This window comes from Buteo buteo, chromosome 25 (assembly GCF_964188355.1).
Source record: "Buteo buteo chromosome 25, bButBut1.hap1.1, whole genome shotgun sequence".
Lineage (NCBI taxonomy): Eukaryota > Metazoa > Chordata > Aves > Accipitriformes > Accipitridae > Buteo > Buteo buteo.
The window spans coordinates 15,624,605-15,644,414 of record NC_134195.1 but is presented as its reverse complement, the minus strand read 5'-3'; the positions used below and the strand labels follow the sequence as shown (position 1 = coordinate 15,644,414).

The window sequence follows — 19,810 nt, the reverse complement described above, 5'->3', positions numbered from 1 at the left end:
TTTTTCTTGCCTTGGCACAGCAAAGCTATTTAGGATGCACTGAAATAGAAAGAAGTCATGAAATCTTCCTCTATTCTCACCCTTCCTTTTCATTAAAGTGACACTGACAGTTTATTTTACTTTAAATATTTACCAAATCGAGAAAAATATTTTCAAATTAATTGAGAAGATAACAACCTTGGGTAGTTTATTGGTCTGTTTTTGAACCAATGTGTTTCTTAATCCTCTCACGCTTGGCCAATCTGAAGTGATATTCCATGTCTTTTTTCCTGTTTTCTTCTATTTGACATCAGTTCAAATAACTTTGAAAAATTTGTCCTCTCTGTTCCCCTTAGAATCACGTATACTGCAGCGAGGACACTATCTCCTCTTTTCCTAGGAGTTCAGCTCAATTGTAGCTAATCTATCTATATATAAAATACCGTAATAAAAATCTCTGGTCTTCAATTCCCACTGGTTGCCCTCTACTGTACCACATTCATTGCTGAATTACACTATTTCTTATAACACAAAAATGCTGTGCGGAATACTCCAAAATTACTCTGTTATTTTCCGAATGTCACCTTCCTATTTCTGTGCAATATATGCTTTTCTTTAAATGATGGCATCATCATTTTCTATACCAAATTCTGTAGTTAATTTTCAAGCAAAAGATAAGTAACAAGCAAAACCAAAATTGCTTTAAAAATTTAAGATAGATATTGAATACATTATTATTCAGGCTTCTTAAAAAATTGTAAAATGTTAGGGTTTCATGATTAACAAGGGCATCCATTTTAGATGTACGCACATAAAGCATGGAGCTCATTTCCTTTATGTTGAAGCTAATCATGTTCCCATTGAAAGGGAAGAGGAAACCTCCCATTGACTTCAGCAGTGAAAGATTCAACCCTGAGGTAGAACTATGTAATAAGGAAAGATTAAATACAACAAATCATGCCATGAGAGTTTGGAGCGAGAAGGGAAAGGTAATTCAGTAACACAAATAATTGTGTTAAATAATTGTTGCTTTCATTTTTTTGAGGGCTTAGCTGTGCCTTCACAGAAGAAACACTTTCATGTAGTTTGCTGAAAATGCTGAGAATAAAAAAAAAATACATCCACTAGAATGCACCTCATTGCTTTATATGATCTGTTTAATGGCTGCATTACTCTTATAGTCACAACAATTAAAAAGATCTTATCACAGAAATGTTTGTTCTGCTGCTCAAGTAAAACACATAAAATACAATATGTAAAGTATATATCTTTTTATGTAAATAAGGCAGATTCTATGACAAGCCTTAAACTCTGACAACTAAACAGGTGTACATTGGAGCCTGGACATACATTCCTTGCACTTACCTGACAATTTTTGATATTTAGGGTAGTACGTACACATGAGTAAAGTAAAAGTAGGCCATACAAATATAACCAGTCAAAAATTACCTTTAAATATGCTGAGATTAGTTCCACATATACAAAATAATATTATATATGTGGTACCTCATTGCGGATCATGTTCTGGGTATCTTTGAGTATTTCCTAACAAACCTGAGAAGGAAGAGTTTTGGAAGGCTTTCAAACCCAGGTGCCCTACTTCTAGGTATTTAGCTCAGATTTTTCTTCCTCCACTTCCCTTTTCCACTGTTCAATATATGCCTATCCTACCCAAAAGAGAACATTCGGTTTTTTTGTTTGTTTAATCCTGATCCAATAGTCAGAGATTCTGCTCTCCCTTGGGTGTTGTACTATATGATTGAAAGAAGTGCTCCTATACCACATGCAGATACACTGAATTATTTGTAAAAGGTGTGTATATCTAATGGCAGCTTGCTGAATTGCCCTCTGCTTTTTAAAGGAGCTTAGCCCCTGTTCCCACTGTTTCTGTAGAGAACATAAGTTCCTAACTGAGGTAGTCTGAACCATCTCTGGGATCAGGAGCCTAACTTTTTGGTTATTAGAGGAAGAGAGATTAATCCGGTCCTAAATATACCCCAAATCATTGATTAGTGCATCTTTATAACTCACTCTGAAGTATGAAAATATTACTGTCAACTTCATTTAACTTTCTTTTAGAAATAAAGACCTAACTATTTACCTGTTTGAAAGTAATCAAGAGCTTTTCTGTGTATACAAAAGATCAGCCATACCATTAAGGAGCATTAATTCAAGGCTGTTCTTTAAGCCTTAGCTACCATGACAAGGAAAAGTACAACACAAAAGACATCATTTGATTTAAATACAAAAAACCTGGGCCATGAGTTCACATAAATTCTCTTTGTTTGTTAATTCCTAAGCTCTTTGAAAGAAGGGACAGTTTACTATGTTTACTTCTATCAGAACAATTTGATTTTGTGATATTATCTCTTGCTGAACTATTGGGAATATAATTTCAACAATTATGTCTCAGTGAGGAATGGGAAAGTATGGATCATTATTGTAATTTTATTATTAGATGTACAGATATTTCTAAATTGGCCTATACTTGAATCAGAATATTCTAAAAAAAGACAAGATTATTCCATAATTGGATTTTTCTCTTCAGGCTTTTAGATGTTTATATTCAAATTAAATTCCTTGTAATATTGAAAGCATTTCAAGTGTTCTGAGAATATTTCAGAGGAAATAGTATTTGAAGTAACCAAAAGAAATATTCAAACTATAAATATTAGCCTTGTAGGATGATCCTGAAATGTGTAAGCTAGCTGATTAAAGTGGTGGTGATGACATTGAAAACATAGGAAATAATTAAGAATATTTTTAGCACTGTTATAAATTGCCATATTTCCTTATTTTTTATTACTTTATTATGTTTTCCTTACTTGACTTTTTTCAGACATTCATGATCAGAACAGCAAGAAACCCGTTATGGTCTACATCCATGGTGGATCTTACATGGAGGGTACTGGCAATATGATTGATGGCAGCATTCTCGCAAGTTATGGAAATGTCATTGTTGTCACTCTCAATTACAGGCTGGGGGTTTTAGGTAAGTGACTCTTTCCTTCATCACCAATTGCACAGAAGTATTTGATTGCTTAATTTATCTACTGATTGATCATAGGTCCTTGGATCAGTTTTGTTTTTAAAACAGAACATTCTTGCTGGTGTATTTTGAATTCTGTTCAATGTTTTATGGAAACTGGGCTAGGCTACATTCTTTTTGACAACTGCTGGTTTATGTTGAATTTGTCATCAGCTCATATTTGCTTTTGGCTCAGTGATTTAATAAGTTTTGAGAATTTGTATTTTTTGTTATTAAAATTTTCTTGATTCCATGTGGGAAAAAAAAAAACACCCAAGAAGTGAGTACTCACCAGTTTCTGGACAGTTGGTAATGATAAAAAGAGGGAAAATGTTACTATTTATCTGTATTTATTATTTCTGTGTGCAAATTGTTTTTTAGGGCAGAAGATGTAGAGGTAATATAGACAAAGCAGGCTATATACACTGATGGAATTTATGTTGCAGGTAATACGGAGTCAAGGGGTTTCAAGGAGTAATGTAAAATTATCTTCCTAAATACAAGGAACTAATCCATAATAATGAATTATAATATTGAGAGAAATTAGTACTTCTGTCTTCCAAACAGAACAAGAGCTGCATCTTCTTAACATTATAAATATTCCTCTGTCAGCATTAGATTGAATGAAAAATGTCAGGGGATTGAAACCCCCCCAAGCAGGACCAGAGCCTGCGAGTGTGATGCTTCCTGTAGCTGAAGTAAGAACCCTTCGTCGACACCTTCCCCTTGGTTGGGTGGCCTGGATTAAACACCAACCACAAGGTTTCTGTGTTGGCTTGGCCTCTAATTTTCATTGTAAGCTCTCAACCTGTTCATCGCTGTTTTTCAAAGATGGCTGTGTACAGTCAATCCATTTTTTTATATAGAGGGCAACGCCTCACCACTACCTCTCCTTCCTTGTGTGTCCTTTCTGAACAGTTTACAACCATTGACTGCTGTGCTCCAGCTGTGTGATTTGTCCCACCAAATTTCAGTGACAGTGATTAGTTCGTAGTTTTCTAGCTGCACAGTGCCTTCTACCTCCTTTTGTTTGTTACCCATGCTGCATTGGTATAGAGACGCTTCAGTTGGGCTATCTACCATGTCACCTTTTTAGAGGAAAATGCCCTAATTCCTTTGGGGCATTTCATAGGTGTTGCCCTGTTGGTTCCTAATATATCAGCAGCCCCCGTCTCTTCTCTGGTACCCCAAACTCCATCCCCTTCCCCTGCTAAATCAAGTTTAAAGCTCTCCCTGTAAGTCTGGCCAGCTTGTTGGCAAAGAGGCTGTTGCCTCGCTTGGTCAGATGAATCCCTACAGAGCCGGCAGCAGCCCGATCACCGGTGGAGCGGGCAGCACTACTCGTGCGCCCTGCCTTCACTGCACGAACTGCCACACAAACTGCCGATGCTGTTCCCAACCCACACCGGCCATGTTCGCAGCGCTCCTGGTAGCTGGTGTTCCCCAAAGGCTGGTTTTATGCAGCTTCCCATGGTTTGAACCGGCCCCAGGGACCACCAGCACTGTCCCACTCTCACCCGACCATCTCGCAAGACCCGTCTCCTACTGGCTGGTACCTCCCCCACCAGTAGCCCAAGGGTGCTGGGGGTCCAGAGACCCCCTCAGACATCTCCTGGGGACCTGCCAACCCTCACACCGCTCTCGGCAGGAGGTAACCGCTGCTGCTGCCACTGCTAGCATCAGCTTCCCAAGGTTTAACTGCAGGAACAAATCCCAGTTTGAGATCCTGGGAACAAATCGATAATGGTGGTTACATATGTTTAAGAAAGCTTGGATTTTGGAAATGCATCTTCATAGATGAGGGAAAATGAAAATTGTTAGGGACCACTTACTTTACCTGACTATCCTTCACAGAGTTTGGCCTCAAGAAATATCTATACAGCCATGCCATATTGTCAAGGTAGTAGAACATAAACTATATGGGTTTCTTTTACTGCCTTCTGATATAATATAATTTTAATTATGTTTAATGGAATCTGTGATCATCCTATAACTTAGTAAAAGTCTTATGATTTGAAAAGACCTGGTTTTAACACACAACACTGCACCCTTTGAATTTTAAAACCAGGTTTTAGCAGGCACCATAAAGACAAGGTTTCTCCATCTATTATAGGCTGAAGTCTGGTTGTCTGTTGGCTATAACTGAGATGACTGAAAATTCTAGTCTCATGTTAACCAGAAAACAGGCATCCTACACAGAAGAAAGGATTTACTTGCAGTAGTTATAACATGGTGATCTTCAGGGCTATAAAACTTTTTAACTGGGTGATAGAGACAAATATCTTCATCGCTATCTTTTCTTCTTGCATCTGGCTAAAACATAAGCCTTTAGATTGTGCACTGAACAATCGATATTTATCTCTAACTCCAGAATACAGAAGAACCACGTTTCCTCTCTGTCTTGGAGGACTGTGGAGCTGCTCTGGGAATAAGTACCTCATCTCTCTCTCTCTGTTTTCAAGTAGCACAATGGCAAAATAGCAGACAGCTGGTCCCAAGACTTTCAAACTTTTTAGTTATCCCTCTCTATACTTTGAATAAAAGTATTTCTGGAATTACTCTTCCTGAGATTTCTAGACCCCCAAGAATGCATGCAGCAATAGTATGGGTTGCTGATGTTATTTAGAAGGCCCTATTTTCCCTTTGAGTTTGCATTTATCAAAATATATTCCATGGATAGGATCCTTTTGGGACAATAAAAGAGATAGATTTAGCTTTTCCTTTTAATTATTGTAGTGGGTGCTATTCAAAAAGTGGAGTGCTGCGGTGCTGTGTTTAGTTTCTTGTGCACTTTAAGGTTTGGGAGGATCATGCCTCTGCCCAGCTCAGCAGTTTCTGTTCCTACTCATATGTCACCCTGGTGATGACTGAAGACACTGCTGGAGGTAGAGAAAATTGCTAACTTGTCCCAGTGCAAGGCAGTGCTCCTGTACCTTGATAAATTCAATATAGTGACACACTGAAATACTAAATTCTGCTGCCTCCCCACCCCCACCCCATGCTTTGAGCACTGTATAGAATGATAGTATTTTTTATAAGGAGTTGAAATTATTCAACAGTTGAATTGAATTTTCAAAATTCCCAGACTATTTAGGGAATTATTTACCTGAAATAATGGAAATTCAGCAGAATGGGAGGATTAGGCAAAATAGGTACCCTAATTCAAAGACTGTTCTAGTATTACAAAAAATGGGATGGTTTGAATAACCTGACTCACTCAGTCTAGATACTGCTCAATTCTTCATTATCTATGTTCTTAGTCTTCCTAGATATGCTTTAAGAAGAAGTAACATCTTTCCAACCTAGCTATAAACACTGTTTTAGTGCCTTTTTCAGGATTATGTTGGCAGAAAGAATACAGAAGAGGAATTTATGTTTATTGTTGTTTTACAGTGACATGACCTGAATTGTCTGTCTCATGGTGAGACTTTGATATGCTGAATCCCTCTTTAGCTTGTGTAACAGTAAAAATTAAATCTGACAAATCACCTTCCCTCCAAAAAAAAACCCCAAACCAAAACAATAAAACCAAAGCCCCAAAGCCCTAGCACAATGTTTTTTATGCAGTTAAAATCAGTCGTGGTGTTATACGCTTTGAAGAAAAAATCTTAAGCAATCTTCAAAAAAGTTATCATATTCAAATACGAACTTGGTGTTCTCGTGTGAGCTATTAAAGGCAAAACCAGAGTTGAATTCTAGAAATATGAATCAGGCATTTCGGAAACCAGGGTGTTATTACAGAAAAAAAGGAAAAGGCAAAACCTGAGATGAATTCTGGAAATATAAATCAGGTATTTTGAAAGCCAGAGTTAAATGAAACATGTACTGCAGTAAATGAGACGCACTCAGAGTTCAAAATTGTAAAATTGACTTAGCATTTCCGAGACCACTTGCAATTTAGCATTTTCTTCCTCTTAGAATTCCAAATCATGCAGATAAGAATGTCTATCTCTTATCTATCTCCCTTTTTGGCAATAAGCATCCATTTTAAGTACTCTGTCTGAAAAGGCTGGACTTCCTTTTAGTAGAAATTATATCCACATGCAATTATAGCTCTGTATAAGTGATCATATTAGGCACTGTAATATAAATCAGAGTTCAGTTTACAAGGAGTCTCAGTACTTCTGGAAGTTACTGAGAACCTTAGCTTTCTTTACTTCACCGAGTGCCTGGTTTGCAAGTTAAAACATCAATGCACTGAAACAGTGTATGATGTAAATGAACTGCTTAGGATTTGACTGACCATTGTAGGTCCCTTCCAACTGAACTATATTCTGTTCTATTCTATTCAGCATGAATAGAGGCAAGCAAGTAGTATATGACCTCGTGAGCCAGATTCTTTCATATTGGCAGTGTACAATAGTCTACAATATGTTAACTTTTATCTTCACTAGTGTAACTGTTGTACAGAATGACTCTGTATTTTAAATTCAGACATGCAGATACCCGTTCCCTTTGTGTCTCCAGACAGCCCTCCTCTACCTCCAGTGCGTGTGATTCCACTAGTACAGAAAACTTAAAGATGATCTCCTGGTAGAAAAGGCCAGAGGTAGATTAGTACACATAGGAATGACCCAGGAGCTGGAGTGTGCTAAGTAAATCACAGTTTGATGCTTACACAAGAAAGGAGTTTTATTTAAGCTCAATTTAGCTAATAGTGACTGCATGGCTGAAGCCAGTGCAAACTTCACTACATTGCCCCACCTACATCTCTAAGCTTCATGCAGAAGATTTCCTGGCCAGTTTGGTCCCTGGCCTGTCTTCTTAGTTGGCCAATAATTGTGTCAGCTAATGTCAGTTGTCGTAGCTGATTTTCTATGTCAGTGGAACTCCTAAATTCCTAGCAATGACACAGAAGTGTTAATTCCATTGCTATCAACACATTTTTGTAAACATCAGAATTACGCTCTTCATTATTTATTATTTGTAAATCTTATCTTTTTGTCTTATTTTAAATCTATTGTTAAGTCACAGAAATTGTGTTTGTGCAAATGCAGCTGACAAACTCCATCCATATCCTATTGTTTTTGGATGTCATGTCAATACATCTTCTGTTTCAAACATCAGAAGCAACAAGTATGTAAGTTACAGTGTCATCAGAAGCTATTTGTACATTCATAGTGTTCCTAACATTAGGTTTGTTCCCTTCATAGAGTGAGTACACAGTCCACTGTGATTCTGTCTTACAATCACAAATGCACTTAATAGCTTGTTCTGCTCTCTTCTGGCTTGCTTTTATAGCATCTGAACTCCCAATAAGCTTAGATAACTTTAATATAATTCTGTAGTCAAGGGGCAAGAATGGACTTTCTTGAAATGTGATTTTCAAAACTGGAATTTAGCAAGAACCTTTTGAAAGAGAGTTCCTCTTACCTAAATGCAACAAATTCTGCTTCCTCCAGGCTTGATGGATTGACCCAGCTGAAGAAGCTAGTAAAGCATGCTCTCAGAAAATAATTTTTATCATAGCCTATATAGTCAAACAGAACAAAAAGCTACAAGACAATGTAAGAGAAGTAAAAGAGATACGATTTTTAGGTAATTCACTGAGTTTAGGTAATTCACTGAGTTTTGGTAATTCACTGAGTAAGCTGATGCTTGTTCATCACTCTGAGCATATCTTTAATAACATTTTGTGTTAACTAAGATTTCTAATACATTCTTTTAACAAGTGTGTCCCTACTGTGTGTGAAAGAATTAAAGGTTTGGGTTTTGAAATTATATACTTATGCTGGTATTTGGGCAGTGCAAGAAGAGTGTCCTGATTTGATAAACATCTTCAGAAATTATGAGTAACGGTTAGGTGTTCTGTCTGTATTTGAGACAACTTTTTGTATTGATGTTCAAATATGGATGGAGCACCTGAACTTTAGATGGACAACAGTGAGGACTTCTATATCTTTATAATAAATATGTGAAGGAAACCCAATCAAATGTTGATACTTTAAAAAAACAGTGTGATCTCATGCATTAGCTACTTCCAAAGGAAGAATCAAATGCACAAAATGCTGCATGTATTGATATAAGGGTGTGTTACCTGCAATTTAGAAAATGAGGAAGTAATTTAGGGTCTTCCAAACTAAAAAGCTATTTTTTGAAAACATTTTGTGAGGGTGCCTGTGCACATAAACTACAGTGAAAACATTAAACATGCTTGTAGAGTAAATATATCTCATTCAAATCTCTATAACTCATTTGAAGTTCACAAACATTTAGACACATTTTTGTGAGGTATATTTTTATGTAATTGAAAGCTTATTTGATAAGATTTCTGAACATGATAAAATGTATATGTATAGTGAATTGTTGTCACATTGATGGTCAAGATTCTGTTTTCATGATATATTTTAGTATTAAAGTGGGGTTTTTTATATAATCCATGTCAATTTTATGGAGATTCCATAATTAATCAGTTTATACAAAAGACATTTTTTTATAAAATGTAAAGGACATTTTTTCTGAATCTTATGTAAGGAAATGTTGAATCTGTATTCCCTATTTTTTCCTTTGATATTTTGAATTCCTAAGGTCATTATTGATACTCTAAAATATTTATTTTAATCAGTGACCTATTGACACTAAAAGTTAACATGCTATGAGGTAGTTCTAGTTTACTTTACATTTCCTGGTATTGCATACATGTGGAAGCATGGCAGTCATCACTTGAATGTTTCTGGCAACATCAAGGTAAGTGTGACTCTATCTAGATTAATGTAAAACAATATTATGAGTTGACATGTGACTATGAAAATGTGACAATTTTTTCATAGTATTTATTAATTTAGTTATTAATTCAGTAATTTCCTTTTTTTCTCTGTAATAACACTGACAAGTAAGAATTTCCTGCAGAGTGTAATTTATTTTTCAAGTACCATGCTTTTAGATGATTTATCTATATTTTTCTATGAATTCCTAATTCCTTCCTTGAAACTGTGTGGTTTTGTACTTATTTCGACAGTAATCATTCCATATTAGCAATATGCCTTTTAAATAAGATTTGAAGAAAAACAAACAGGAATTATTATTTCAGAATTTGCAGAAAGGCAATAATGAAAATTTGTACTTTAAAAGTAGCAAGTCTTGACCATATTAGCACTTTTTTTTTTTTTTTTTTTTTTTTCAGACTGGAACCATATTTCAGTGTAGTTTCAACTCATTAGTACTGAGTGGAGCTTTTGCCTGAAAGTTTGCAAGAAGAGATCAAAGTTAGGGTCAGATTCCATCCTCACATATACCTATAAAGTAGGCTGAGTGAATTAAAATCTTGGAGTATAGCCTGGCACCTTTTGTTCATTTTTTTATATTTAACTCATGGATTTTATGTTACTATGACAAAATGCAGAAATTAACTCAATGACAGTGATAACCTGGTATAAAACTGAAAGTATTGCCTTACTGTTATTGTCCTAATTAGTGAGAAAAGAAGGGTAAAAAGCTATTGAAATAACCTGAGATTAAGCAACTGTCACTATAAAATAATAGTAAAAAAAGAAAGTGATTTTAAAGTTCAAGTGAAGTTCAAATTTCCTTCAACGACTAATACAGTATGTACTGATCCAGGAAAAAAAACCCTCTTGCTATAAAACCTTCCATTTCATCTTTGTTATTGGCAAAGTGTTTAAATCTGGAGTTACAGTTCTTCTCACAACTGCAGAATTTCAGTATAAATTCTAAGGGGAGAAAATGAAAGTTACTGGTTGCTCATGCTTCCAAGCATCTGCTGGCCTGCTCTGCAGTTTCTCTCAAAAATATGATCTTGCAGAAATGAATGACTTAATAAATTATCTAGTTGATTTTTCTTTCATGCTTATCTAAGCCTGTGATGGCCAGCAGGCAGTTGTGCAGGACAATTTGTGGTAAGGGCTTAGAACTTACTGACCACGCTGTTGTTCTTTTTCTTCCCTATGCAACTAATGCTCCTTTTTGCAGGAGTTAATCTGGTTGAAGTTTGCAGTTTTGGGAACTCCAAAAGGAGTTGGAAGCCACAACACAGCACAGACTGGAGTGTATACCATAAGGCATGTAGAGCTGAGCTTGCATTTGGAAGTGACAAGTTGCTCTTAGCAACTTGCGTGAAAGCCCATTTCCAGCTACAGTTTGTAAAGGCTTACTGGCAGCTGTCATTCTTCTTATTGAGGCTCTTACTGAAATCAGATGCTGCTTAGGTTTGCTTGGTATTTTCATTTGCTTATACCTTGTGAACAGTGATAAAAACTCTTACAAAAAAGCACAAATTATATCAATCTGCTAGCAGTTAAGGAATTATAATGTCCACCAGACAAATGAAAAAATGGTGGAAAGAGACTGTGGGAAATCTGAAACACTCTTGAATCTGTGCAAGAAATCTTTGAGTGGAAAGGCAGGTCTTCTTCATTGTTTTCTTTTCTTTTTCTTCATATTCTGGCAAACCAGGTCAGTCAGAACGTTGGACTTCCTTTATAATGCTGTTCACATCTATGGGCTAGATCCTGTGGTGGGATAAATTGTAAGAACTCTACTGGATATTGCTCATAATGCCCATTTCTCACTTTTTTTTCTGTTTAAAATTTGTTATGCAATATACGTAAGCTCTCTTGTCAGCTTGGATCATAAAGATTTTATTTATTGAAATCTGAAACTTTACACTTGACGTCATGTCAGTCAAAATAAGGTGAAAGGTTTGGAATGCTTTTATATGATAGAACAAACATAGGGGAGAGGAAGAGTCCATCTGTTATTTAAAACATTGTCTTAATATGGATGTAAAATATTTTCACAATATTTTTTAGATTCTGAGACTTTAACAACTAATTTAGAGCATCAGGCTGAAATGCAATGTTGATATACTGATAATAAATACATTCCTTGTATTGCAGCCTACTATAGAAAAAAACCTGTGGATGAAGTTTTAAGTGAATTGAAGTCAATAAGAAATTTACTAGTCAACTCAAATGGGTCAAGATTTCATTGTATTTAATACCTTTTTCATAAGAAGCCAACAACATGATAGTCTGTGTTTTTAAACAGAGTTTTGTGTAGTTCCTCAAAAGTGTAAATGCATGGGTTTAATACTATTATAAAGATTCTGGCCGACTAAAAGAAATACATGTTAAATCTTTCATTTTCTATGAAATCTTCCATAACTGCAGAGGCTTGCAATGTTTTATACAGAAATCAGAAGGAAAAAAATGTAAAGTGTAATTCAGTCTAACCATCCCTGGAAATGAGCCTGATAAGAAAAGCGGAATGGCAAAAATGTGCATGAGGTACCTGGTAATGTCAGTATGCGGCTCATGAGGAGGCAGGGGAGCATTGCACAATGGTTCGTAGAGTTAAAGTTGCCTGATTGCACCAGCCAATGAGACGTACTCTTGGAAAGATAGCACAAAACAAATGCATTTTTTCCTGAATTATTTCAGACCTCCATATCATTCCTTGCAATCACAGACTGACTGGCACTGAAGGCTCAAAATATGTTTACTGCTTTACAATACCCTATCAAGTCTCAGCTCTGTTGTACTAGCCACTATATGAATATAGGGTATACAGAGCTAAAAATAAGTTCCCGGTGTGTTTTGGTGGCTTCCATTTCAGAACAGACAATTTTTTGCTTTAATAGCTCTGAAAGCCTGTTTAAGGTATCTGAGAATATTGAATGAATTAAGCTTTTCCTGGTGATGGGTGTTAAGTGTGTTCTTCAATAGATATCTGCAGGTTAAGGTTAGCAGCTGAGACAGGCCATCAATTTTCATCTTTTCACTTCTGCTTTCTAATTGAAAATGATGACTTCCATTTAGGGGATCAAAATAATGTGTTCTTTTGGCATTCATTAGTGCCAGGTCTCCTGCAATAGCACTGGTTCATTTAGAGCTTCCATTGATTAGGAGAATTTATAGCAATGTGAGTTGTAATAAAATTACTGTTGGAAAAGTGGGAAGGCTTATAACAGGCAAAAAAATGGTTTCATAATTTTCCATTTTTATTTTTTTCCCCATTCCCCACACCATATGTAGATTGTATTATGTATTTTGCCTAAAACTAAGTACCCTCTTTGGGATCTTGGAAAGGGTAAAATAAATGCTTATACTTTGGCAGAACTTAAGAGAAGAGAATAAAACTGGAAGGAACATAGGTTTCTTCACTGATACAATGTTCATTTGCATAAAATCAGATCTTAGACATGTAAAGAAAATCAAAACCAGTCTCTGTAAGTATGCTGCATAAGTTTGTGTTTTCATTTCTGCTAGAAATGTTAAACCAATGTTTAACATTTACTCAGGTATGTGACTCTGTTTTTGAAACAGTATCACAAGTATGCTTTTTCACATTTCATTTGTGTTCCATGTATAACAAATATGTCTGATTGTAAATATTTGTACTCTGTGAAAATATTTTTACGTTTGAATAGCAAGTAGCTGCCTAACTCCCTCATGTCTCTGTTATAATCTCATCCATAACTAATTGAGTTTCTATCAGAATGTATTTCAAACCAGTAGAAAGGTATCAAATAATACATGGATTTGCACAGAAGATTGTCTAGCCCACAACCAGTACCAGATTGAGACTAATTAATCATGACAAAAATTTCATGCCCATATACTTTCAGTGGGATTGTATTTGTCTTAGCAAGACTTAATCAGTGAAACTTCTGTTCTGTTGAGAATCTTTTAGGGAGAAATATTGCCATTAAAGATTTATGCCTTTGGTACAGATGACTTAGTTGCTGTAAACTTTTAGGAGACTTGACTGTGAAGCTTCTTAACTTCTGTATCATTTTCCTTTTACCAAAGAAATACCAGTTGAATTCCTGTTTCTTGGACAGAGGGGAAAAAAACCAAAACCAACCAACTAAAAAAAACCCACGCTCTCTACCTATCATTTTTATTTTACTGTGGGAAATAGGAGGAATCAAAAACACATTCTGCCCTAGACTCTCAATTGTTTTTCATCAAGGACTTGGATTAGTCCTTGATAAAAATACAAGGAATTCAATTGTGAATATCCTTGAATAAAGGGTAGCTTACAGATGTTGTGCTCCTAAAATAGAAGAGAGAACAAGCTATGACTCATAAGGTCCTAATTTCATCTCTACTTTTCCCTTGCTCTTGGGAGGAATTACATTGCTTCATTTGATGACTTCTCAAAGAGGCGCAAGATTTCTCTTTTCCTCTAACCTGGATTACAGGTTGATAAATGGAGCAAACCTCTTTGTTCAATAGTAGTAAAGTGGTAGGAGGATAATTGCTTTTCTCCATACAACCACAACCAGGACCTCTGAGCGTGATTATCCAATTTACATCATAAAGTCTCTGAGGAAGGAACCATCTTTCTGATGGTTGGTTTATCCAAGGCAGCGACTGTCCTTGTCTGTGACTGCAGCTCCTACCTGTTAATGGCACAGAAATTATTAAAGTAGGATGAAAAAAGAGCTTCCCTTCTGTTGTACATGAGACTAAGAGCTGTCAGAGTATCATCAGTCAGATTGGCACCGACAGACCCAGGGACTTCTGAATGGCTTTACTCTCACACCTCATAATGAAGGTACAGTACAGCTTCCAGTTTGCAATCTGCCTGCTCAGAGCTTGTGACTGTTTGCATCTGTTTATGTAGATGCAGTCTCTGTGATGCCAGGCTCACCATTTTTTTTTCTTTCAGAAATGGTCTCATCTTCATTTGCAAATGCTAAAAGTCTGTTTTTTAAAGGAAAGACATTTTGATCACTTATCCTGGTGTGTGGAACTTTCTGCTGCTTGTCAGAAGTGCAGAGTTTAAATCGCCTGGTTATTTTAGCAGGAAAGAAAAATGGGGCCTTTGTGAAAAACCTGTGAACTCTCATTTATTTGGTAGACTAGACTAGACTAGACTAGACTAGAATATTTCAGTTGGCAGGGACCTACAATGATCATCTAGTCCACCTGCCTGACCAATTGAGGGCTCACCAAAAGTTAAAGTGTTCTCTTAAGGGCCTCTTAAAACACTGACAGGCTTGGGACATCCATCACCTCTCTAGCAATCCTGTTCCAGTGTTTGACCACTGTCTCAGTAAAGAAATGCTTCCTAATGCCCAGTCTAAACCTACCCTGGTGCAGCTTTGAACCATTGCCACGTTTTCTGTCACTGGATCCCAGGGAGAAGAGCTCAGCACCTCCCTCTCCACGTCCCCTCCTCAGGAAGCTGTACAGAGCCATGAGGTCACCCCTCAGCCTCCTCCAAACTAGACAAACCCAAAGTTCTCAGCTGCTCCTCACAGGACATGCCTTCCAGGCCTTTCACCAGCTTTGTTGCCTCCTCTGGACGCATTCAAGGACCTTCACATCCTTCTTAAACCATGGGGCCCAGAACCGCACACAGTACTTGGGGTGAGGCCGCACCAAGGCTGAATACAGCGGGAAAATCCCCTCTTTTGAGCGGCTGGTCATGCAGTGTTTGATGCCCCCCCAGGGTGCAGTTTGCCCTCTTGGCTGCCCCGGCACAGGCTGACTCGTACTGAGCCTGCTGCCCACCAGCACCCCCAGAGCCCTTTCTGCAGGGCTGCTCTCCAGCCACTCCTCTCCCCGTTTGTACTTGTGATTTTTCTTGTGATTTTAGCCAAGGCTTAGTTGAGATGCAAGCTAATTTTACTGACATCTTTATAGTGTGTACTGAAGCCAGGTAGCCATGCCTGTGTCTGAGAAGAGAGACTCAAACCTAGCTAACCTTCTACTTTTCAATGAGTGTTGCTGATTTCTTTTATCTCTTAGGCCCTTTTGTGAAGTTATTTAATAAAAATCTATCTTCATACGGTATATTTTTATTAAAACTCAGTAGTTTACCTCCCTCTTATGACCTTCATAGAGGATAGGTACATGGACAACATCTATGAGAAAATATTCTAGAGATTTACTTCAAATACAGTCTTCTGAGAAAGAAAATTTATGGAGAAGAAAAGATCCATTGTGCATGCCTGCTAAAATAACAGAGAGCTTGAATTATTATTTCTTCTTCATAACTGCATTCAATATATTCAATAACCTGTGGGACAAATTTTTCTCACATTCATGATGAAATCCTCCTGCTGTTTAAATCAATAGGACTTTTACCTTTCAATTTAAGGCATCCAGTTGTCACCTTCAGATTGCTTTCCTTAAAAGGCAACTTCTTCTCTTACTGCAGAGAAAGTCTTCCTTTCATTTTAATAACTTGACTCTGTCATTTGCAAAGATAATAACAGGAAGCAAATCACTCAGACAAAGAAGTATCTCAGTCTGGTAATCAGTTACCTATACAGCTGACTCATCAAGGACAAATTGCCTGCATCTTGGTATCTGTCAAAAGATGGTACCTATAAGAGGAATATATTAAAATTCCCATATCTGGAAACATCTTCTATGTCATCTCAATGAGGAAAATTTACATTTAGAAACCTAAAACGACAAGTTACCACAGAAGTTCTAAATTAGCGAAATTTTAGCCTTTCCACTTTTTTTTTTCTGGACGCAGTACTCAGTGTGCATGACTTTGATATACCCTGCCTAAGGCGAAATTAAATTGATGGCTTAGGGAAATAATATATAGAGAGCTACTACTTTAGAAATTCTAATGAATCATCTATGCAATTTTCTATTTATAAGAAATAAATAGAAAACAGGATCAGAAAAATGAGAAATAGCAATGTTAGTCAGATATTAATAGAGTTAATATGTATACAATATCATATATTTTACTTAGGAAACAACTGAGCATCTTCCCTTCATTGGTAAAATGAAACATGCTCACTGTTGTTTACAGGAAAAGCAAGACTGCATAAAAAATTTCTGAGCAGGGTCTTTGGTTAGTCTCACCGATCACTACCACATGGCGTTGGTTAACAATGTAAGTAAGTGAAGGAGGCTGGTTCAGCAGAAAGTTTCTGTACTCAAGAGTACAATAATAGAAGTTAGACTCTACTCAGCATGCTGGTAAGCAAGTTGGGATTTTCTAACTTTCTTTTTTTTAATTTGTAAGGACAACTGCAGGATCATCTTGAACTATACCAATATTCAAAGAACTACATCCAATTCAGTGTGCTGTAAGTTTGTATTCTAAGTAATTGTTTTCTATGTTTCCTGGTTTTTTTTTCTTGATACTTTCCAGAAATAGAATAATCAATCAAAAATAGTTGACAATGATGACATCCTACAAGTGGCAAGGCTGACCTGCAGATGTTAAATAAACTCGGTTAAGTTGCCTGTAAGCAACTACTTGTACTTTAGTTGTTGGGGCATTTCACAAAATCTTACAAAATACTCAAAAATATATTGGTTTAAGGTAGGGCTTTTGTCCGTGTAACTTGACTCCTGAATACATAGATTCTTTTAAAGGATAGCGAATAGCTCATTTCCCTTCATGTCTAGGCATGCAAGAAAATAGCCCGTAATATTTACAAAATATATGGGAGATATACTGGAAGGGCTATCAGAACTTCAACTTAAAAAAAAAAATTGGTCAGAGAAGCAGTGCTTGCAGATAAAAATTACTTTTTAGTTTTCTTGAATGCCTTGTGAGCTACAGTTTAGAGGGTAACCGTAACCCAGAACTCTGAACATTAGACACTCCAAAAGTTATCACATAGTTACTTCTATTGCTTTGTAGTGATTGTGAGGTGGAATATTATTAAATAGCTTCAAATAAAATTTACTCTTCAAGACAAAAAAGTGTTTAAAGAAGTTTATTTAAGCCAGATTCTGTGAACTTTGTACTTAGCTCAGGAGATTAGAAATCAGAGTACATAATCTTAGATAAAACTGTTCATTTACTGAGCTTCCTCACAAAGAAATGTATATACTCACGTTGAAAGTAAGCAGAAGTAGTGAGTACATAGCAAGAGGCAGTAACTTCATAAAGACATTCAGAAGATAAATGGTGAATTCAAGAATATAAGTCCCATTCTTTGAATCCTAGGCTAGTACATTCTGTAACAGGCAATGACTATTTAGAAACAGCTGCTATAGAAACCTTCAATATTATCAGCACGTCAGGTATGGACAGAGTCAATTTGACCAAAAAAAAAAGATTTCAGTATATTTATTTTGCTTTTATTGAAAGGATCTCTAGGTGACCTTTTCTGTCATATGGCAATATTCAATTCAACAGGAAACTAGTTTAAGAGGGTTTTAATTTTTCTCAAGAAAATAAAATATACTCTTTTAATTTAATACAAATGGAAATTTTTTAAAATCTTTCTCTACCTTTTCCCCTTACTGTTTGGTTACTGAATAGAAAATGAAGTATTTGCTTGAACCTACCCAGTTTATTTTTCAGTGTTATGCATAAGACTGGTGCTTATCTGAATCTGAGAAATTTGCTTACAAAAGTAATAAAAAATTTGTAAATATTGCCACACTTTTAAATAATAAACCTTCATTACTTTGAAAAATCAAACATTTCTCAATTAAGAAAATCCACAGTTTTGGAGAAATTGCAGGTGTGACCATTATATAATTTTTTAATAAATATCCTCTAATACATATAAAGAGCACATTGCTTCTGGAAAATATGGACTAGTTAAAAAAAAACCAGCATTTGGCATATTACTTATGGGCCTAAGTTATAATGTCTTTTACGTTTTTATCTTTCAGAATAGGATAATGTTGCCAAGCAGAATGTATGGTTTGCAGATACAGTGATTATTAAAATATTATGATCTTGATAGCCAAAATAACAGAGAAGTAGTGAAGAACCTATTGACTGGGATGTTAATTTCTGCCTATACTCCTTTTACACTTCTTTTTTTTTTCAGTTTTACACAGTTCCCTGATTTTGGCTACAGTCAAAATAAGGTCAAACACTTCTAATAGCAGCTGTTACAGGAAATTTCTTCTTACATGGACATTTCCCTAGGGCACTGACTCTTTTCGGTGTCCTATAAAATAGGAGATCTCCTGATTAAAGTAACACTTTAAATATTGAAGCATCTGGCACTAGTGCTGAAGATAACAATTTGTTATATTGTAAGGCCAAGAAATTACTGAATGCCAACAAGTATTTCCTATTTGGAATCAAAAATATGAGTACTCAAACTTAACACTATTTACTGTTTAGCTTAGGGAAAAAAAATCTGGTTCCCTCACCCTCAAGTGTGAGATCTTGTGTAAAGCCATAACTCCTGATTCCTGATTCTTTCAACATACAGTAATTGCTGTTATTCTGTATTTTATTTTTTGTTATATGCAGCTTTAATTAAAAGTTGTAGCTTGGTCATGATTTTGTCTGAAAATTTCAGACCGTATGAAGTGCTTGCTGACTTTGAAACCCCTGTAACAGTCTTTGAACACTGTATTGTTTCCTGCTCCCATTTCCCTTTTAATGATAGATTAGGACACAGGATGGGGATCTGGGAGGACTTGCCTTGAACTGTATAATGAGTAAATCAGAGGTAAACTTCCTTCCTTTAACCTGTTCTAGCAAACATGCAGCTGTGGACTGAGAGAAAGCATTTCACAGATCTGATTGAAAACAGTTTCTGCAAATGATACTTGCAGATTTCAGCAAACTCATCCATTTTACCTATGGCCACATAAGCATTAGAGCTGGCATAAGCAAGAGAAGAGGGACGTGAGCTGGTGTATTGCAGCCTGAAGTTGAAAACAGTCATGAAAGTAGTAGATCGGTTGTTTTCAATACAATAAATATAAATTCACAGTATCTCTAAAAATAATGATGACTGTATCAGAAACTGCAACCCAGGTGTGTGAAACAGTAGACCTTTGATACAGAACGGGGCTGAAATGTGTTCATCAGTCTCTTTCATCACCTGCTTCTTTTTTCTGAAAGATACTGCTTTAACTTTGTCATATTCCTTACAAT

General features: G+C 36.2%; 1 protein-coding gene across 4 annotated transcripts in view; it reads left to right on the top strand.

Annotated features, from left to right (window-relative positions):
- The window catches only part of NLGN4X (neuroligin 4 X-linked), a 182,053-nt gene that overhangs the window by 100,452 nt on the left and 61,791 nt on the right, over window positions 1-19,810 (top strand). For all 4 annotated transcript variants that reach the window (XM_075057340.1, XM_075057338.1, XM_075057339.1 and 1 more), the window contains one exon: window positions 2,819-2,971. In XM_075057340.1, coding sequence (XP_074913441.1) covers window positions 2,819-2,971 — 153 coding nt within the window. The remainder of the gene's footprint in view (window positions 1-2,818; window positions 2,972-19,810) is intronic.